At 40.8% G+C, this 22,944-nt stretch overlaps 1 protein-coding gene across 23 annotated transcripts in view; it reads left to right on the top strand.

Moving 5' to 3' along the window:
- TENM2 (teneurin transmembrane protein 2) overlaps positions 1 to 22,944 on the top strand; it is a 689,309-nt gene that overhangs the window by 622,549 nt on the left and 43,816 nt on the right. For all 23 annotated transcript variants that reach the window (XM_030503751.1, XM_030503752.1, XM_030503763.1 and 20 more), the window contains one exon: positions 13,317 to 13,463. In XM_030503751.1, coding sequence (XP_030359611.1) covers positions 13,317 to 13,463 — 147 coding nt within the window. The remainder of the gene's footprint in view (positions 1 to 13,316; positions 13,464 to 22,944) is intronic.

Genomic DNA, 22,944 nt, shown 5'->3' with positions numbered 1-22,944 from the left:
TCGGTTCCCCAGATTTATTTAGAATTTAAATATCAAGGCAACTGGTTGTGTTTGGACGATTATGACTTTTGTTCCTTCACCACTTAGGCAGAGAAAGAAGGAACAGAAAGAGAGCTGCCTGTGCTTTGTCTGAGCATGCAGGATTGAAAACAGTTCATTTGTGAAAACAACTTTATTATTTCTGTAACTTGTATTAGTTATTCTTGCAGTTGGTAGATATAAAAGTTGGAAAATTGCATGATATACATGAGGCTTATGTATATTGAAAAGGGATGCAGAATGGATGCAGAGCACTTTAGAATTAAAGGCTTGTTTATAAAAATGTATTTTATGTAGTGAAATTTTCATCTTCTATCCTACATCTGCCAAACATCCCAGCATAAACAAATACAGAACTCAGAATGCATTGTTTATGTATTTTAATTTCTTTTACATGCATTGCCTATGTGGCAGAATACTGCTGCTATGTCATGGGCACTATTTCATCCTTTACATTGGTACATATTTAAACTCCATAAATTCTAGCTTTAACAATCATGTAAGATATATTTATGTTAATACTCAAATATCCATTATTTTTTGTCACTTCTAACCATGTTTTAGTGTCACAAAGTTTTAGGATTCCTGCAAGCCAGGAGGTGTACAAGCAGCATTAAGTGTATGTTATCAAGGTTTTTTTCATTCCAAACTACCCCACGGTGCTTCTTGAAAACTTCTTGGTTTTCTTCAGTGCTTTCTTTTGATTTTCCATTGGGACAACTGAAATGTTTGGAGTCTGTAGTCTGAAACCATACAGTGTGCAACCATTTATTGGAATACATGTCATTAATACTTTAAAAAGAACAGCTGCAAAATACAATGCATCTGTCTATATAGTACTTTTCATCCTGAAGGGATTCCAAAGTTCTGTACCATATTTAAGGGATAGATGCTCATAGAGCATACTAATCTTTTACACAGTAATGGAGGAAAATGAGAACTTAGGAGTTAAGTCTCATATTTATTCTTCTGCTAGAGATAACCTGCGCATTTATACAGGATCTGCATTTGCATACCTGAAATGTAATTGCTAAATTATAAATTCTCTGCAGGCATTAACATCTGATGAACAGCAAGTAATTATATTTTGATAACACCAGAGAAAACTGGGATTCCCTGCCCTGAGAAGTGGAGTAGAATTATAAAACTCTAAACCTGAAGGGATTGCAAATAATTCTGTTTGAAAGGGATGTCAGGGCGTCATGTAGTTCAACCTCTTCCTCAAAGCAAGGTTAGTTACAAGGCCAGGTAGTAGACTCGGGCCCATAGTTTTTGGGGCAGACTTCCTACAGTTCTCTGTATTGCACCTTGGACAGGCTGTTGCTCACCACTCAGTGCTCTAGCTAGGTATCCTCTATAGGTTATTGAGCAACAGGAGTAGTATGTAACATCTGCTTGTTCTCACTACAGTGCCCTACTTGTGCATGCATGTGTGTGGGCACACATCCCATGCCCTCACAGCCCTGAATGAGAACAGGATTATAAATGCTGGTGTAAACAACTGTTAATTAATACTGGTGTAAGGGAAATAGTTCGGTCACTGTAAATGCTGGCTTAGCTTACTAGGGCATTTTGGTTGACTTAAACAACTCTGTTTTGTAAAGGTATTTGTATATTAAAGGAGTTATGGTCAAAGAAATGCAGTTTGTATTTGGAGCAAAGGTGGATAATAGGTGTTTTTTATTTTTACGTATATATATAAGTTCTTACTTATAGGGTGAAGGAATTCATTCCTCTTGTATGCCCCGTGTGGAGGATTTGAGAGTAAAACTATTCTGAAGTCAATGACTGAAGTGAGAACTGGGAGTGTCTTCCCCGAAAATCCCAAATTCCGTTAGGTCTGGGATATTAGTTTAGTTTTAATAGGACTTAATAAAAATATTTGGAAATGGAAAACTTGTTGTTGTTAGTGATATTTGGCTAGAATGGGTACATCCAAGGGTTGCTTGTCTGTGGAATGGTCGGGCACCTGCCTGAGAGGAGCATTCTGTTTCCAAGTTATTCATTGCCTTTCAGACAGAAGTGCTAGTTGGCCTTATAGGAGACAGGAAGGGCTGTAAAACCACAGGCAGCAGTTTATAATCCAAGGGTTTTCACCATGCGTGGTAGTCAGTTACTGCATAGAAACCAGAGAAAACCCATGCTTTTCTGAAGAACAACCACAATGTTAATTTAACTATTATATGAAGGGCTCAGGTACAGCAAACTGCCATGAACCTTGAAGCTGATTGAAAACCTTGTAATTCTGTTGAATTTGGCTGAATTTTGTGAGTGTGGACTAGCTTGTGTCCTGGCCCTCAGATGAGAAGGGCAAAGAGCCAGTCTGGGCAGTGAAGGAGGACGTGATCCCAGGAGGTCTAGGCACTTCAGATTTAACAGTTAATTTTACATTACAGTGTGTCAGTTTTTCTCAGACAGATGAAGTATTGAGTATTTTTTGTATACCTTGTGTTTGACAGGGCTAATGCCAAGGCCTTGTCTGTGGTGCCAGCTTTCGTGTTCCACACAGCATACCTGTTGGTGGTTGGGTTGTTATCCCTGTTTCTGTGTGGGTGATGCTCCTGTGGAGACCTGGGTTCCCATATGATCATTCTGTGTTAGGCCATCATTTACAGAATGCTAGAAAAAATTTTATTGTTTCCAAATCTGATTGAGAGACCTAGATTTCGATGTAAATGTGTGAGCACATTGGAAGACAACGCTTAATTACAAATATCCTGTTTGTAGGGTAATTTTAGGTCTACATAAATGCAGTTACATTTACTGTATCTATACACTAAGCTTAACAGAAAATGTCTGATTTGACTTGGCTTGGTGTTGACCTTCTCTGCCTCCGCACTGAAATTTTGTTGTAACAAATAATGTTGCTTAGAAATATTTTCTGAGCAGTAAAGCCAGGGATTGTGTTTTTCCCTTAAAATTTAAAGTAAAATAAATAAGTGCTGGGTAGCATTTGAGTCTGGAGACAAGCTAGCCAGTGACAGTGTAGTCTCCTTTGCTGACCCATCAGGGCATTCACAGGGAAAAAGAACATCTGCCTCAGTGGAGGGTTTTCAATCCAAAGAGAGATCTGGGAATACTCTGTACTGCCAGACAAAGCCTTGGTAGCAACAAGCAATTCTGCCCTTTTCAAGCCTGATCTTGTACTTTTTATATCAGCGGGGTCTTAGATTGTAAATCTGTGAAATTAGGGCCTACCTTTGTGGCATCTTGATGCAAAAAGAGATTTAAGGAGTTCAGATATGAGCATGAAGGGTTGGCTTACCTCTCATTTTATACACTGCATTCACAACATCATCACATTTGGATAAGCATGGCCCCATGCCATCTCCATCAGCCAGCTGAGTCTTTCTGGGAGCATGGGATGGAGTAGCAGCATCCTTTGGTATCTGGGCTCTGTATGAAAACTACAAAAAGGAACATGAAGCCAGAAAAACCTTTAAAATCATGACTTCATGCTTTCCTCCAAAGTTAGAATAGAATACTATAGGTACTTCAGTAAGTTGGGTATGATTGTGAGCTCATACATCATCTTAGCTGTTAATAAAAGTCAAAGTAGGGCGTTGCATTGTTTTCTGTCTGAAACAAGTAAAAATTGAGTCACTTAGGTTGAATTTTATACATTTCAGTTAGCCAAATGAAACAGCTTTTGAAATCAATCTGGTGTCTGGGATTTGGCAGCACAATGTCAAATATCCTTTTGCCAGGTACAGATATCACTTAACATAAGAATTATATTGTAGTTTTTCCTCTTTGTCTCTCCCTGTGACTTAAAGAGGGTAGAATGGATTAGGAGTATGGAAATGTGACACAATTCTGTGCATCAGCATATATAGGATTGTTGAATCTTTTTAGTTAACAAGTATATCTAAAAGTATACCAACACTTTACCAAGACATTTATTCAGAAAACTTCAAATGTGTGTTTTTGAAAAGCTGTGACTGCCACATATTTCAAATGACAATAAAGCAAATTGCATTGTGTGCAGGGAGGTTGGGGAGCAATTACTGTGCGAAGCCTAATTTTTATGAATGAATGACTAAAACTGCCTGCCATAACACTGTGATTAATGTAGGAATTTGAGTTGTTACATTGTAACTAGGTTATATATTATTTTAAACATGAGGTCAATGTTTTGCTTGTTACTCTTCGATTGACTGAATTCACACATCCTGTCTGATAGGTCACTTTATTATTACCCTGCCACTAAACTATTTATAGAGATGTTATTTTAGAGATAAATCCAACTTGAGAAGGCTTCTTTCTCAGAAATGATATTACAAAGGATGGTGCCAGTCCCTGTATCCAATATCAGAAACATTAATACAGTAAAAGATTACGGTTGTGGTACTGGTTTTATGAATGCAATTTCACCCAGAATTATATTCTAAATGGATTTTGTTGCAGTAAGATTAATTTGAAAAAAACAGCTGTCTTAAATACAAATTTTATTGCATCTTTTATGTACCTTTTTATTGGGTATATGAATACGAGTTGAATATTGAGCCTTGTTTGAAAATACACTGTGTGACTTGAATGTGCTGCTAGGGTCAAATTTTAGCTTGTGCTCAGAATCTCAGCAAATAATCTGCTTAGCCTGTAGAAGAAACTGCGTAGCTATGCTGGGCTGCAGCAGTGTCTTCTGTCCATGTAACTACTTTGCTTATGCTGGTACACATCTGAAACTCACTGCCTGATCACCAACAAAGCCACCGTGCACAGAGTAGGTTTCTGTGCAGGATATGATTGGTTTCCATGTTAAGGTTAGCAATACCAGGGCATGTGGTCAGCGCACTGCCTGCACACCACACTCAGATCATCCCTCACCCCTCCCCACCCACTGCAGTTGGTGGGCGATGTGGGGCTGTGTGGTGGCAAGATATCTTGGACATCCCACATTTGGAGGAATAGATCTGGCCTCCTAGCTGCAGTAGAACACTTGATCTTTCAGCATTGCAGAAGCTTCCCAGTCTTGTGACTAAACTTCGTAGAATCATAGAATGTTTTGGGTTGGAAGGGCCTTTAAAGGTCCTAGTTCTAGTTCCAACCCCCATCAAAAAAACCTTCCCATAAATGCAGTCTTCCTTCCTTCATGGAGTCATAGAATCACAGAATGGTTTGGGTTAGAAAGGACCGTAAGATCATTCAGTTCCAACCCCCTGGCATGGGCAGGGACGCCTTCCACTAGAGCAAGTTGTTCCAAGCCCCGTCCAGCCTGGCCTTGAACACTGCCAGGGATGGAGCCGATTCTTTGGGCAACCTGTGCCAGTGCCTCACCACCCTCACAGAAAAGAACTTCTTCCTTCTATCTAACCTGACCTTCCCCTGTTTAAGTTTGAACCCATCACCCCTTGTCCTGTTGCTGCAGTCCCTGATGAAGAGTCCCTCCCCAGCATCCTTGTAGCCCCCTTCAGATACTGGAAGCTGCTCTGAGGTCTCCACACAGCTTCTCTTCTCCAGGCTGAACAGCCTTCTTGAATCTGTCTTTCTTATATATATGTAAAAATAGCCCAAATGGGCTCAGCGGAAGCTTTTTGTGTATACTCAGTCTTCTGAGCAGACGTGGATTTTTTGACTATTGATCTGTTTGGTTTCCTCAAGTCTCAGGACAGTGTAGCACAAACTCACCCTCTCTTCCCTGCTCAGCTGTTGGCAGCTTGAAGGTGGGGGGAGGGGTGGTGGTTTGTGTAACACCAAAAGCTTCTGGTAGTTAGAGGATTCTGTTGGTTGTGCACAAGAGGGAAACCTCAAGGGTGTCTCCCCCCAGGAAAGTAATGGGAGCCCATCTGCTTGAGTCACTTAAAATGAAGTTGGATAGAGTGGAATGTACTGCTGGGAACAATCCCTTGTTAACAAGGCGAGATGTTCTGACACCCAAGGGGGCTTTATTCAATCTCAGACTTTTGTGACCTATATTGCAACGTGAGCTTTCCTCCGTGGTTTTGAGGTTTTGAGGGTGTTTTTCTCTATCTTTTTTAGAGTTCTTGTTCTTCAGAAAGATGCAAATGACAACTTTTCTTGAGACTTCCTTTTTAATACTAGCAGATCCCCTTTGTGTGAGGTTTACTTCTCTTCTTCTAAACAGTCACAGATGGTTTTCTCACATTTTTCTATTTCATTAGGAAAGCTGATGTTGTCTGAGTTCTTACCTTTACATATGAAAGACTGAAATTGTGTAGATACATAGTAGATAGAATATAGAAAGAAATTCTGTTATGACATACCTATCCCAGGCAATTTAAGAAGCCTTACTTAACATTCATAGTTGTCTGCCTCCACAGAAGGTATTAGAGTGGAGGGATTCAGGAGTTTTCAGTTCTCAGCCTCCTCATCTTTTCAGCCTCTTCAATAAATAAAATTCTAGCTAGCCAATTCTTTAAACTCTGCATGTGTTCCTCTCTCCCAACACATCTGCGAATGGTTATTCCATACATTCCTTTGTTTGATATCTAGCTTAAAGAAATATTGAGAATATTGGGTAATTTTTAAACATGTTTTCTCTAGAATATAAAAAGGTTTTTTATAAGCAGCCAAGGAAGCCAGTCACAGCATCTTGGTGAGAAATGCTTCAGTGCCACGGAGAAGCTTCCCCTCTGTGTGTGCGCTCTCTGAAAGGCCAGCTGCACTGCTGTGGTGCTTGAGCAGTGACACCAGCTTTGTGCTGCACTGAAAGGTCTGGTTCACTCTTGGCCATTTGTCCATCTGTGTGACTCTCCTGCTTTGAAGACCTGAGCTAGTGCTTCTGCATGGCTCTCTCTAGCCTGTCCTGGAACTGTCCAAACTCACTCAAAGGGGCCTCACCTCTCACTCAACCCGTGCTATTTTTCGTTGACATATGTTTAGTTACATGGTCTTGGTTAGAGTTTATTTTTGTCAAAATGTTACTCTGTAGAAAATAACTCGTGTGTGCCTAGCATAACACTATGTGTCTTATTTGTTTACCCTTTCTTTGGCTTTAACTAAGCCCTGCAGGCTTTGGAATTGAAGGATTAAAAAATAACAATAGCAAATAAAAAGCATAATTTTATATTCAGTGTTGCTAGGTACCTCATTCCATGTACTTCATTTATTATTTGTGAGATAGCCGTAGGCATACCAGCAACTCACTGAAGGAATGAATGGAAAATATGAAAACAGTGATTATCCTCTAAAATCCAAATTAAACAGGCAATTGTCACTGCTGCTTTTCTGTAATTTCGCTGTATTCTGTAGGTGCCATCATAGCCCAGGCTACTTTTATTTGTTACAGTTCTGTAGTTAACAGCTGTAATGAGAAGAGGAGGATTTAAATGTGATTTAAATGTAATTTAAATGTTGCCCTTGAAACTCATGTGTATCTTGTGAGCAAGAAAACACTGTGCTGTACAACATACTCTTTACTGATGGGCATCTTGACCCATAGGAGCACCTGGTCCAGCGTCAATTCAGGTCAATGGAAAGTCTTCACTGGCTCCCAGTGGGCTTTGGGTATGGATATGTGAAATGAGGTTAGGTGGAAAGACAAACAAGAGAGAGTGTGTTCCAGACTATAGCTGCAGTACATGGGGAGAGCGGCTGTGAGCATCTTCTGTCTGCTTGAAGATATTGTTTGGAGGAGTTTGAAGGATAGATGGCTGATAGACGGCTTTGTATCAGAACGACTTGGCAGATGTAACCCCTTGATTTATGTCTTTTTTTCCATGTACAAACTGAGTAGAGACTAAAAACATTGTCATTTCTCTAAGTGGTTATAGCATATCACCTAGAGAGATTCTACTTTTTCTTTCCTCCATCTCCTATTACCCTTTTTCCTTTAATTGTACAGAGAGGCTACCTGTTCCTTCAAAGATTGAAAGCATTAAAAAGAACAAGATTTCTTTAATTTCTCTTTCCCTGTCTGCCCTTTCCCTTCCTTCTTTTTCCAGAATGATTTGACCCACTATAAGTGGGAGTTCTGATTATTATTAAGGTTTAGACTGAAACCACAAATTATTCAGTCTTTGTATTTTTACTTAAAATGTTTGTTTTGGAGTTTTAAAGTAGTTTAAGCAAAGGAAAATCTTTATATGCCTGGGTAGTTGGGTACACATGTATTTGTACACCTGGAGTTTCTGAGTATCAGTGGAAAAGGTACTGAAAAGGAAACAATGAAAAGGTAAAGTGAAATTGAATGAAAGGTACAAATTCAAATCTGAAAATTGATTTTGATTTGATTTGAATTTTCAAATTTGAAATTGATTGAAAGGTACAAATGAAATTGAAAGTACAATTTTTAGTACAACGTACTAAAAAGGTACAGTGAAAAGAAGCTCCATGCAGAATTTACCCCAAAGTGGATAGGAATTTCTGAGGTACTGTCTAGATACTGGAAATTAATTTGCTGAGTCAAAAAATGAATTAACCACCTTAAATTTAGTCTCAGAATAATTTTAATGTAGGTGAAACCTATGAGTATTCTCTCATAAATATATCCAGACCTCTGGAGATCATCCAGTCCAACCCCTTCCAAGGCAGGGCCACCCAGAGCAGCTCACACAGGAACGTGTCCAGGCGGGTTTGGGATGTCTCCAGAGAGGGAGACTCCACAACCCCCCTGGGCAGCCTGTGCCCGGGCTCTGACCCCCGCAATGTAAAGAAGTTCTTCCTCATGTTGAGGTGAAACTTGTGTTTTAGTTCATGGCCATTGCTCCTTGTCCTGTCGCTGGGCACCACTGGAAAGTGTCTGACACCATCCTCCTGGCACCCGCCTTTGAGATACTGATCTGCAGTGATGGGGTCCCCTCTCAGTCTGCTCTTCTCTAGACTAACCAGGCCCAGCTCCCACAATATCTCCTCATAAAAGATGCTCCAGACCCCCGAGCATCCTTGTGGCCCTGACTGTGGCAATGGTGATTGTTTTCTAGACTCGCTATTTATTTTTCTGTTGTGGCTATGAAAAACACTTTAATTTGTATTGTTATAGCATCTTCTAGGCCTCCTCATGGACTGTGGCATTGTGGAGCTCTACAAACAAATAACAAAATCTGTATTTTAAGCTGATTTTGTCTTTTGGATTGTAAGTATGGAGGTTGGACTCCATACAGGAGCTTTCTTTTCCTAATTTGTCTAAGCAAAGATCTCCAACCTTTTTGATCCTTTTTCTCCATTGATACTAAGAATGTGAAACAGTATCAATGTAGTAAGTGTATACATACAGTTGTAGTTGCCTAAATATTCCTCATCCTTTTGATATGTTCTCATTTCTCATAGTGCTTTGTTAAATAGTGTCCTATTTTTCTGATAACACATTATCCTTGGTAGATCCTCTTCCTCTTGGTAATAGGCACAGTCAAGAGACAGAAATCTAATTAATTCCTAGACAAAAGAATTCAACTATTTTATGGCAAAGGTACCACACTTTTCCTTAAGCCATAGTCTTCACATGTTGTTATCGAGTATTTATTTGTGCTATGTATCACCAAAGTTCCTCTCATTTTCATGTACTGTCACCATATGTGCCCTGGAATGGATAAGCTGAAGAAATGTAAATGCTGTTTTACTTGTCAATGAATATGTCCCTGTATTAAAGCCCGAGTTAGTAGTCCCACAGGCAAGTCACAGGCTGCAGTAGTGTTTCACCTCTAGCAGTAGCAGCCCGTGCAGAGACTAGGAAAGAGTGAGACACTTGAACTGCTGTTGCCTGTACTCTGCCTGTTCTGTGAATAAATAGGTTGTCAATCTAGCACTTTAAACAAGCACTTTCTTCCTTTTTTCACCTAGCTTTTTGACATTTTCCGTTAAGCATATGGTAATAGAAAAGATGAGTAGAATTTCTCTGCACGCTAGGAATAGCAACCTGTCTGCTTAGCGTGAAGGGCTCTTTTCTGTGCCATGACTGAGAGCTTCATACTGTGGCAGATTACTTCTTAAGGTTAGATGTTGATAGCCCTTCCCTCTGACTACCTTACTCTGTGAGTGAATTCATAAGACAGCCAGGAGGCAATGCAGTGCTCAGTGTGAGCTGGGACTGCAGCATGAAGGCAAGCTTGAACAGATCACTTGGTGTTAGGACATGCTTCGTACAGTGTGCATGTCCAGCAAAGACCCTGTGTCCAGCAAAGACCGTATGTCCAGCTGGGAGCACCGAGCACTTGCTGAGGCTCTGAAGGCTCCTCAGTTAGACATTTTGTGACCTTGCCCAGTGTCAAAACCTGTTGGAGGGTATCAAGGCCTGTTAGCCACGTGCAAATGCTGTGTGACCAGGATGTTCATCAGTACTAATCACTGTGCACATGCACATATAGAAAGATTTAAATCGAGCTATTCAGTGCACTGCCCAAATATAAACTCTTTTTAGAAGAAAACTTGTTATTAATAGATCATAATGGAGCTCTGTTGTCAGCAGAGCTGCCAATATGTCAACAGGCTGTTGGAACAAATTTTGGTCTAGCAGACTATAATGATATGTAAATATTTGCTTGAAGAAACAAAAGTTATAAACAGAAATGCATATACACACACATGCATGTATGAAAACACATGTAACCATGCAAAATATCTAAAGAGTTGTCCATTACTTAAAACTGTTTTGAAAGTTAATACAGCATTCAGTTAATAGATCTTTTAAGGAAAACATTATTGTCAAAGTACTTCGATCTTATTGTAGTCAACTGCTGTTTTTTTACCCTTCCTTCTGATATTTATGTTATCAAAGCACAGAGTCTGTCTTTGGAAGGCCAGAGTTAAATATACTCCATAAAGGTAGCATAGTGTTTCCTAGCAACACCATGTGTAACCCAGTGATGCTTGCTTCTCTCTTTAGGCTAAACGCAAAGTCATGTCCCAGCTGCACGTAAAACTTTCAGAGCTTTTGCTAGCTCCCCACTGTTCATGTTTTCATCTTGCTCATATGATGCAAAGCAAACTGCTTCAATGATTTAATTGTCTTCCGTGCCTCATCCTGTGTGTACATTCACAATTACTATTTGTTTTTCGTTTAAAATGAATAATTTGTCATACAGTATGATGCCTCCCCTCAAACATTATCATTTTGGTCATTCAAACAACCTGACAAATGAAAGACAGGAAAAAATGCCTTGAAAATATATTACCTGTGCTGCAAAATAAGTGCAATTTTTTTATAGCTAAGCTATGTAATGCCAAAATAACCTTACAGTTAAGTGAAAGAGGGCTGTATTTTTTTAATACACAACAGCATTGAAATAAAATTTCTAGGACTTGTTTTTAGCTACTGAAAGCTTTCTGCAGAAAATATACTGAATGGTCTTGGCCCTCCTGACAAGGGTCTGGTGTTTTACTCCACAGAGCTTTGGTGGAGATCAAGCTGCTGTGCCAGTGCTAGAAATAATGCAAGATCAGGCACCTGGGTAGGAACATGCACAGAAACTTTGGTTGCTGTTATCCATAAAGAACCTTTTCTGTGGGACAGCTGGGGTCTCAGAGGTCTCAGCCCAGCACCTTCATCAGGCCCACATTCATTTATTTTTGGGAATTTTTTTAAGTAGTAAAAGAAACTTTCCAAATCATATAAAAAATTAATATGGCTGTGGACTCCTTAATCACTATAAATGTCTCAGGTAACAATCCAGTGAGGAAAAGTAAAAGCTGATGCTTACATAGTGTGATAGAATTGTGTGAGTACCAGGGATACAAGGCAGCTCGCTGTTCCCGCACATGAAACACTTGCAGCAGTGCGAAAACCAGTATGGGATAGGAGGAACTTCCCTCCAACATCACCTGGCTACAGCAAAGGCAGCTGGGAGGAGCAGGAAGAGACACAAACTCAGAGCTGTGGCTTTCTGAAAACGTTTAAGGAAACACAGAGACAGTCTGGTGATTTCTGGAAGGCTGTTCAACCTTTAGCACTAGTAGGAAAGCTGTGCTAGTTTGGCAGTTGCTCCTGTTCCCAGTCACCTGCAGAGGCCAAGGGGCACAAAGGCAACTGTCATCTTAGTCTTTCTCCAGTGATGCACATCTGAAGTGGTGCTGCTCAAACAAAACATATGTATTTGCTTTCAGGATATTTCCTCCTTCACAGCTGGTGCAAAGAGTATCCACACTCTGGTAGGGTGCCCATTAGTTCTTTGGTGCTCTTAAAATGCCTGGGGAAGTGGAGTACTTAATTAATAGTCACAGCCTGGGATCGTAGTGGCAAACGCAAAGGGCTAACCCAGCCAGTCAATGAGACCTTAGAGGGCTGCAGCAGCTCCCTGCAGACCTTAATGCCAACAGTGACCCATCACTGCTGGTCGAGGGGAAGATGAGAGAACATGAAGCTTTCTGAGCTGTTCAGAGATTTAATTTTCTGCCCAAAACCATCAGCAGTGAGATTAATTATTCCATGTCCTCTGGTGGTTGTAGAGATGGCAGAATTATCTACTTCCAACCCAAGCAAGACAGTCTGTGAACGATTGGGATCCAGCATCTATTGTCAGTAAGGCAACATGAAAAGCTGTGACAGGAGGTCTGCTGCAGGAGTTTTAAAGCTCTTGTCACCTCCGCAGACAAATACACATGCTTGTGTGGATTGTGTGTTGATGCATTTGATTGTATATACCAAGACTGGAATTTGGTTTTCTTACCCTTTTTTATAATCAATATTCAGTAAGAGACTACATTTCAGGAAAAAGCAGTCAAGGTATTCTGTTACCTATGGACATTATGGTAGAACATATGAACACTGTAGCTAATGAATATTTTTGTTTCTAATTCAGCTCTTGCTATACAATGTCATGTGATATCCGTAGTCAGTTCAAACCAGGCATCTTTTGTGGGATCTCTCTTCTAACATGTCTTTTGGAAAGCATGGAATGTTGTCATAAGTACACAGCGTAAAATAAGTAGGTCTTTTTAAATGACTATTAAAGATATTTTTATAACTATTTATTTAAGCTGTGTTTAGAGAAGCTCTGGAGAATTATGCAATGCAAAATATAAAAGCACTCTGAACATTGACAGGCTTGTTGAAGAAGACGTTCTCCCTCATGTATGTGTGTCCACACATGTACGTTGGGAAAAATAAGAGGCTGTGATCTTCTGTCAGCAGACTGTAATTTCTACCAACTCAAGGTCTTAACCTTTACTGGGTCCTTGAGATACACATTATGTCTGATGTACTCCTGCCTTCTGGCTTGAGTCAAACCTCCATTGCTCTGTGGTATCCTATGGCTCTGCGCCAGGAGACCGCTTGTCCCACCAGCAGAACAAGCCCTTTTGTGTGCACAGTGATGTTGTGACCAGTCTGAGCGGCAGCGTGTGCCGGGGAGCCTTGTCCTCACCTTCTCCGTTTCTTCAACCAGATGGGTGCCCCGACCTGTGCAACGGCAACGGGAGGTGCACGCTGGGCCAGAACAGCTGGCAGTGCGTCTGCCAGCCCGGATGGAGGGGGCCCGGCTGCAACGTCGCGATGGAGACAGCCTGTGCCGACAGCAAGGACAATGAGGGAGGTGAGCACAGCCTTGCGGCCCCGGTCCCCACACAACAGCGCATTCCACCGCTTCCCTCGTGAGTCATTTCCCTTCAGAAGGGCCTGGGCCATTGTTGCTGTCAAGTGCTGTTCACAGAAGCACCAGGGCTGAAGGGCCCTTTGGAGGTCATCCAGTCCAACCCCTGCCAAAGCAGGGCCACCCAGAGCAGCTCACACAGGAACGTGTCCAGGAGGGTTTGGGATGTGTCCAGAGAGGGAGACTCCACAACCCCCCTGGGCAGCCTGTGCCCAGGCTCTGACACCCTCAACAGAAAGTTCTTCCTCATGTTGAGGTGAAACTTCTTGTTGTTACATTTCTTTTGAAACAAATGAGACCGAGCGAGCTGTGGCCTCATGCAGGGACGTGGTGACCCACAGGGACGTGGTGACCCACAGCATGGGTCGGGAGCGCATGGACAGGCACAGTCCCACCCCATCCCACTGAGCCTGGGTGCGGAGCTTGGCCCAGGACAGAGCTTTTCCTGTGGTCTCTGGGCACATGTGAATGGCAAGGCAGCTCACGGTGTGCACAGGCATGGTGGCTGGCCGGGCAGGACATTTAGCAGTGCTTTTTGTGCTCTGTGCTGGAGGCCAGGGTCGTGCGCTCACGTACAAAACCTGTGTATGTGGCTGTACTTGCTGTCATGTTCACGTGCCGGACTTTGAAGTGAGGTGCACTGAGCAGTCACATGTGGTAAGGCTCTGTTTACTGTCAAAAATGGCTTTAGTGTATGTCATTTTGTAAAGCCTTCTGTGGTGTATGTTTTATGGTATTTCCTAAAACTGCAGAGAAATATTTGGCTTATTTGAATGGCTGCTTCGAGAGTAAAATTGTCATTAAGATTAGTGCTTCAATTCTATAGAAGATTTCAGGGTGTAGAAATTGTTCATAAGTCCCATATTGAGGAACAGGTATATTTGGTTTTGATCACATGATATTAACCGCATCTGAATATCATCCACTAGCCTTAATCTGTAACTCCTCCGTTATTGCCTTGGTTTCACATGTGATCAGTGCTACAGAAATATTTTACAAGTGCTAGACCTGATTCGATTTCAGAAAACTGGAACTTGCTTTATCTCTGTGACTGGATTAAAGACCAGAATCTAACAACTGCCAAATTACATTAGCTTGCTTTTAACTGTACAAAAAAGCCACTAAACTTGTGTTAATATGCAGTGTAAGAAACTAAAAGGTGAACTGCTCAGGTTTGCAGATCTGACAGGCTTTGAAGATTATAGAGGAAAATTTGAAAATGGATATGTCATCAGATTTTCATCAAAATAAAGAATGAGTTTGGAAAACATTATTAGAAGTACTGGAATAAGGCATTTATTTACCTATCCAAGACCATATTCTGCACTTGTAAAACGAGCAAATGGCAAAAAATGTGAGAGTTTTTAGCTCTCATTTGAGCATTCCAGTGAGAGCATTCAGCTGTTCATCCCAATTTAAAATTTCAGAATTCTATAAGTTCATCAAAATCAAAGAATACATAGAATAAATATGCCTACAACAGATGTATAGTATTAATCAGCATTAACATGGAAGGTGCATGGTTTCTGGTTTACCCTAGTTGCACCTCAAAGAAAACTGTTTGGTCTAGCTGAAGGCTAGAAAGATTATGGGAAGAACACTTGGGTCGTTCTCAACGCTTGCAGGTTGAAGTCATGTTTTTCCAGAGGCTGGAGTGGTTGCTGCTCATTGCTCCATGTCAGAGAGTAGATGGTTTGAAAATCTATGCCTGTTCCAAGGTCCAAACAACCTCAAAAGTCCATTTGACCCACACGTTTTCACATGGGGATTTTATGATAAGGGCAGAAATGAATCCTTTATTTTCTGACCCTTACCTCAGGAGTTCAACCCGATGATCATTACTACTCTCCAACAGCCTAATCCTTATTAGGCTTCTGTAGTTTTTCTGCAGGGGAGCATGGGAGATGAGCACCAGCATGTGCTCAGCTGCTGGTTTACACACACTTGTAAGCTCTACCTGAAAACATGAACAGACAAATGCTTTGCCTCTGCCACGCCGTGTTGTGTGCACAGCTGAGGTGGCGCAGGCTGTGTGGCACTGCGGAACTCTGCTGTCTCTCTCATGCCCCGGTGATTTTTGCTGTTTCAGTTTGCTTTATTGTATTTTGAGTTTTTGATTTCTTGGAAATGGTGTGAGGTCCTTTCCAATATGTGCTGTAAGGACAGAGTCATTGTCATTCCCATCCGCTTGGCAAACCATCAGTCGCAAGAGTAACAACAAAACTCAGAACTGGATATAACGTTAATCACTTAATATCTTAGAGTGCAGTTCTGCCTTTGCCTGTAGCTGTACTAGTCTTTATGTGCCTGGCTCACTACACATCTGGCCAGGGACACATCCTGACCTGTATGTTTATCAATGCCAACACAGGGGAGAGCACAGGAGTGTGCAGGAATGGAGAGGAAGAAAGGAATATGTGCTCTGTGCTTCCAGCTGCACCTTTATATAATTGTGACTGAGCATATAAAGGAACAGATAAAATTAAGTTTTCTCATTAGATGAAGCTGAAAACTGTACCATGGGAACCAATGTTAAAGATTCAGCTAGTTACCAGAACCCCAAGTTTCACATAAAGTGCAAGATTATTGAAAGCTAAACAAATCTCTGCTCCTCCCAGTCACTCTTTTCATTTGCAACTCAACCAAGTTTATTTGCAGTGAAACGTTGAACACGTTTGCTGCTCCGTTACCAACATTGCTCTGCTAACATAAGCAAGTATGTTAACTGGAGTAGTACTGAAGATGCAAGCTGTTCTTTCGAAAGGCAGTAAGGTAGCTAAAAATACAATTTTTGCCTAAATGAGGTCCTTACCTGGACAGCTGAACCTCCTTTCTTTCTGTCCTTCTATTCACATTGTTAAAATATAGTTGCCTCAGCACGTCACTCGGATCATTCACTGCCTTTCATTCTTCCCCATGCAGCAACAGATTTAACATATTTTGGAGCTCTTTCACTGTTCAGCCACTCTTATTGCAATTGTATCTCACAATCAGATTCAAAGGCCTTGGGCCAAGTCTTCATTTCATGGATGTCAAGAAGAGCATTGCCACTGACTCCAAAGGGATTCCCATTTGTCCTGTTTTGTCTTATTATCTGCCACAATGCAAACTCCATACCATAGTTCAGAAAGAGAAAAATGGAAGATTATACTTAATATTTTCCTTCCATTTTAGATTAATGCCCTTTAGTTGGCTTATTCCTAGAAGAGGCAGATGTGTCCCTGTCTTGCTGAGACTTACAAATCTTCATTTTAAATGGGATGTCAATGTGCATTACTCAGATAAATAAAATGGGTTTCCAGAGAAGAGTGTCCAAAGCTGTTCTCTCCTCTTAGGGCTGTTCAAGGAGACCCGTGCATGATCCAAGGTAGCACTGGGAAATTCTCCTGTATTTGTCCTTGCCATCCCATGTCAAATCTAGAGATGGGCTTAACTGGGCCTTCGTTATGAACCTATTCAGGGTCACTATGGTGCGTAGGCTACTTTACTTTGCTGAAAAAACTCGAAAGTCTCTTATTTATCCATCTGTTTATCTATTTCTGTATCTTTAAGGAGGAAGCTGAACTGAAAGGCAAGGGGGTTCTGGCACTGACTCACTTTTAAAATCTTTTGAAATTGGAAAATGCTTCTGTTTTCCAAAACATGTTTGTATTACACAATTTACTCACTGTGGCCACTTCTAAATCTAATCCTTTCCTTAATCAGTCCCTCAGTAATCTAATAGTTATTAAGCATCTTTTGGAGGGATTAGAAATAGCTTTATTTTAAGACCTGTAATTGTGATTACAATGTATAATCCCCCCAATAGACATGTATAACCCATTTCAATCATTGCGGATTTATTTTAGGAAATCAAGGGATTAGAAATGATATTTTGAGAAATGAAAGAAGGTACATTGCTTTTTAAGTTCATATTTCTTTTGACATATTCATAAGGAAACCAATATTTATACCCATCTTTTTACAATAACTATTTTATAATAATTTGCTTGTTCCTAAATTGTAACAGGTTTCTGGTATCTCAGAACAGCCTGTATAAATTGTGTATATTTAACTAGATTTCACCTTAGACCTTACAGTGCCTCCAAGTAAAATAGACAATGGAATGTATAGCAAAAAAATACTTCTTTTCTAAAGAACAGTTTCACTAGATGTTGGATGCAGTTGGTACCAGGAGCTCATGTTTGAGGGGCCATTGTCCTGAACTCAGTGGGATAATTTGGGACAGCTACTTAAGAACTCTGTCCTCTTCAGAAGCAGCCCTTAAAGGAGCCCATATTGCCCTCTGTGGTTTCTCCTTCTAGGCTTTTCTTTTCCTTCTTTCTCTTTTCTCCCACCTTTTGCATCCATTCAAAATTACTCATGCTTATAATCTTTATTAGCAAGACAGTAAAAATTAGATAATCTCAAAGATAAACAGAAACTAACCCAGATTTTGCTAAATGGGTTTGTTTCAGATTTGATCAGGATGGAGAGGACAGGTACAGGCAGGTTAAAAAGAAAAAGAAAAAACTTATATGGCTCCACAGATCACATTGCTCCTCGAAATGTAATTATCTGGACTAAAATTGGGTGGTGAAGAAAAGGAAGCGACCCATGGCAGTATAGAATGCTAACCTAAATGGAATGAGGAATTCCTTGCTTGTTATGCAAAGTGGGACATTCTTTTCAAAATACATTTCAATTTACTTCCACTTGGCTTTCCAAAGTGAGCTGTGCATATCTCCAAAGGAAATTTTGCCCTGCAGTTTGTTACTGTGTAGCTGTAACCCCACCAAGAAGTACAGTTGGCAGTAATTCTGTTTGGCACAATACATTAAAGATAATGAATGAGGGAAAGCAGCTATCTGCTCCAGTATGAATTCCCTTCAATTCAGGAGAAAAACACATTTCTAGAGAAGTTCACTGTCAGGACAGTGCACTTGACTGATTGAAAGGCTGTTTATTTGAGTTGTCTTAGAAAACTCATCTCTGAAATTAGACAGAAAGAAAATAGAAAGAAAAGAGAAGTGTCTTTCTGCAATAAACATTTAGAAAAAAATTGCTTTTAGAAAATTACAAATCCTGTGACTTGATACTGCATCAGGCTTGTGACATTTAAGATAATACAAGTATTTCACAGCACAAAGGCAAATCATGTAATTTAGCTTGCCTCAACAAGCATTGCCACAGCAGGGGTCTCTAATTCAGTACAGACAAAAGATTTTATGAAGTTCTCAATATAAATACCCAGAATACTCTTGGCACAGAAAACACCTTCCCAGAGCATGTACAATAGTCAGTTTTAGAACATTAAATGTAATGAGTACTTGAAATCTATTGTGGACGGGGGCCAGACTGAGTCATGTAGGCTTGAGTGGAAAATCTGTATCAAAACTAGACATTATGTAAGTTTGACAAGAGCTAATGAGTGTGCTTGTCTGTGATTTTGCTAAAACTCATGTCAGCCTCTAATCGCCTTTACACACATTAGCCAGCTTATCCTTACACTGTCCCTCGTGGGATATGTTACTACAATAACATGCTCTTATAACCCTATGGAGAACTGGAAGCAAGAAATTCAGTGACTGCAAATTCCATGGTTTAAAAAGCCCCCTGTTGCTGCATAGGTGTCTGTGTGCGCACTGGAACTGAACAAAGTTTCATCAAGATTGTTTTCATCGTGGAGCCCTCTAGGTCAGCTCTGCTCTAAGCCATGTGTGGTTTGAGGTTGGAGCATAGAATCATAGAATAGAATCATAGAATGGTTTGGGTTGGAAAGGACCGTAAGATCATCCAGTCCAACCCCCCGGCTATGGGCAGGGACACCTCACCCTGGACCATGTCACCAAGGCTTTGTTCAACATCAGTTGACCACCAGTGGTCTACAAGCCGTGGACCACTACGTGCTCAGTGTGTAGCTGGAGCTACACTTGCTGTAGTTATTTCCAGCTGGTGCTCTTAGGGATGAGGGTTTTCCCAACTGCTAGAGCTCAGGGCAGCACAAGGATCCTGAGTGGGCAAGGGAAATGAAGCTGTTGCTCTACCAATGTCATATGCCAGGGTACTTTGAAACCTCATTAGGGAGTTTTGATAGCATTCAGAGGCACACCCAGGTGACACATAAGCCAGGTTTATTCTACTTTACCACAATTTGGGATTTACAATCCAACTTTTCCTGAAAGGCAGCTTTAATTTAGGATTAACGGTTCCAGAAATACTCTGTTGTGCTGACAGTTTTTTGTAAAAGCCAGTGGTATAATTTGGATATCCTGACAGTTCACAGAGAGGCTTCCCAGTTTGGCTAATTGAGGAACAATTAGATCAGACTACAAAAGTGAAAATTTGGGTTAAATATTAGATAAAACTTCCTGGTAATAAGATATCATGGGCTGTGGAATAGCCTGTCTGTGGAAACAGTTCTGCGTGCAGCTTTAGAGCTCTGTTAAAATCTTTTTGTGTTGGCACAGAGAAAGCCTACTCTTTTGATAATCTGATAGAGCATCTCGAATTCTTTCACCTTGGGTATATTAATATTACACATAATTAAAATTGGATCATGATAAATTAACTAATTTGCCCTCAGAGTGATCAAAGGCCCTTTTGCCCACAGGGTTTGTAATAGCTGCTCTTCCCTCCCCCCGCCCCGCCTCCATTTTAATCATCAGTCTGAAATGTTTACTGGAAAAAGAAAAATTTCCAGGAATTATACTCTGCAAGTCCCCAGCTCCTGAAGCTGGTGAAGTGTAACAATGCCCTCTGCTGAGTAGGGGCTCAGAAGCTTTGTTCTGGAAACAAGGAGGGGTTGGAACTAGATGATCTTTAAGGTCCCTTCCAACCCAGACTAGTCTATGATTCTGTGAATTCTGGAATCCAGTCCCCAGAACGTGACAAGAAATCTGTTCAGTGGTGAAGGACAACTGATGATGAGAGGGTCTAAATACATTAGCAAAAAAAACCCATCTCTATTTCTGCTGAGAGTTTTTTAGGCCTTGTAATGACATTCAAGAGGAACACAGTTTAAGGCCATTGTGAAATACGGCATAGACGAGTACGTTATTCTACTTACATGTAATACTTGAAAATTTTCTTCTTGCTGTATAGCTAAGTCTGCCAAAATGCTTGTGGAACAGTTCACAGAAAGACAGGAAATGTGTGCACCCACTAGCAGAAGTGACATCTTCAAGAGGAATACCATGTCACTTGTTTTGTTTCTGAAAAGATTTGGGAATTCAGGAAACCATGAACAGCAGTGGAGAGCTAATCCTGTGCTGCCAGTTGAAATCAGATCAAAAGTTCCTATTTCTTTCTTCTCAGTTAAGGCCAAGTCAGGACTTCTTTTGGCCTCAGATTGTTGAAGGAGGTTGAGCATCTCCTTAATTCCCTCTACAGTCTCTTTCCTTTAGAATACAGAGTTTCATACAGCTGCTAACTGGCCACTTTAAACTCAGATGAGTATGCTAAGAAAAGCAGCAATATCTCAGTGAGGCTAGTGGTGAGGATTTATCATTGAATTAGCTATATAAATAATTCAGTGTACCTGAGGAGATCTGGAAGATGACAAGCTCTGAAGTATATATTAAAAAACAAAGTACTGAATTCCAATTAAAATTCATGCTTATGGCAGTTTTCTCTTACAGAAGGCAGGGTTGGTTTTTTTTTTTTTTCTAGCCCTGGTTTTAATCAGCTGAGTCTAATGCAACTAAATGATTCTGTAAGAATTTACTTCATATGTAATGGTACAATACAGCTGGAGAAATGAGCTGATAGGAACCTTGTGAAACGCAAAGCCCTGCACCTGGGGAGGAACAATGCCAGGCACAAATGTATGCTGAGAAACACTTCTTTATCATGAGGAATACTGAGCACTGGAGCAGGGTGCCCAGGGAGGGTGCAGAGTCTCCATCCTTGAGATATTCAAAAGCTGTCCAGGCATGGTCCTGGACAGTCAGCATTTGGTAGGATGGTTGGACCACATGGGCTCCAGAGGTTCCTGCCAACCTTAGCCATTCTGTGATAATACCTCTGGATAGCAAATTAGGCAAAGATGAACTAGAAACAAATACATTCTGACAGCAATCAATACTCTTTCATACATAGAGTCAGAGATTTTGGAGCAACAAAGTAAGTAATAGCAGCAATGCAACTCTGAATGCAAACAGACTAGCGATGTGTAAGTCTGTGACACTCAACAGCCGTGCCCAGGTTCTGGCTGCCTGTGCTGAACAGATCCATACATCAGGTCTGTTGTTGCAACAAGCTGGATCAACTAGTTGGCTTAAGGTAAAAATATCCTAACGCTGAATCCTGCCATCTGGGAATAAACTAGTACAGGAGAAAATAGCCATATGTTATAAGTAATAATGTTTCCAACAAGTAGATCATGTGTATTTATGTTAAGGTATATGCCTGTCTTTTCTAAGTATTCTTGTGAGCATCTGAAAGCGTGCAAGTCTGAATGCACATACTGCATAAAAACCTTCCTACATGAAAGGAATCATACGCAGGTTTCTCCCTGGTGTTGAACGGAGATGTTTCTAGCCTCCCAGGTCCTGAACTAGCAATTCAGAGCAGTTTGATTGCCTGCTTGATTGTTTGTGAGATAACGGTGAGATTGGCAGTGACAGGGTAATTTACTGAAGATTGTCATGTCAGACTATATCCAAGGGGGCTTGCGAGCATAAAGATGTGATTCGCATGACTGACAGGACGCTGAGAGATTGATATGCCAATTGAAAGTTCATGGTGCCATCAGAAGTGCTCGGTCGCAGCATCCCATAATCTGCTGCCTGATGAGGTCATTACAGACGTAACATATGCTCACCTCTAATAACAGGTATAGCAAAAATGTGGTGCAGCTTGAACAGGTAAATGTAAATTTATCAAAGGGAGTAATTTATATGCTGTGTTTTGCTTCTGTTATTTCTAATGTGTTGGTAGGATTCTCTTGACTGGTGATCATATGAATAAAAGGACTGAGCAGACTGAACACTGGTGAACACTGAAATGGTCAGCTAAAAGTTCATGGTTGTAGAGGTGTCACAGAGAGAGAAAGCAGGATGCTGACCAGAAGTTCTCAGAGCTTAATAGGAAAACTGCCTTGAGTTATAATCTGAAGCTAATGGTGCCCTTACAATGATTATAGAAAGTGGGTGGAAAAAGGACTGTAGCAAAAAGGAAAATTCCTACCACCACATTTGAAAGGATTTCAAGATGAATGGAGCTCTTAATGTGAACGGGCGACTGACCTTACAGCAAGGTATAGCTCTTGCAACAAGGTAGTTTGTCTAACTTAAATTTCCTTAGAGGGCTGAATGAAACATTGTCAGCAAACCTTGGCAATTTTGTTTTCACATCAGAAACAGTCATTTCAGGCACACACAGTCCATTGGAAATAGCAGGCTAATTCTAAAAGAAGAAACCTTTTTATAGGTTTGGGTTTTTC

This window comes from Strigops habroptila, chromosome 12 (assembly GCF_004027225.2).
Source record: "Strigops habroptila isolate Jane chromosome 12, bStrHab1.2.pri, whole genome shotgun sequence".
Taxonomy (NCBI): domain Eukaryota; kingdom Metazoa; phylum Chordata; class Aves; order Psittaciformes; family Psittacidae; genus Strigops; species Strigops habroptila.
This window is presented reverse-complemented; position numbering and strand designations above follow the sequence as displayed.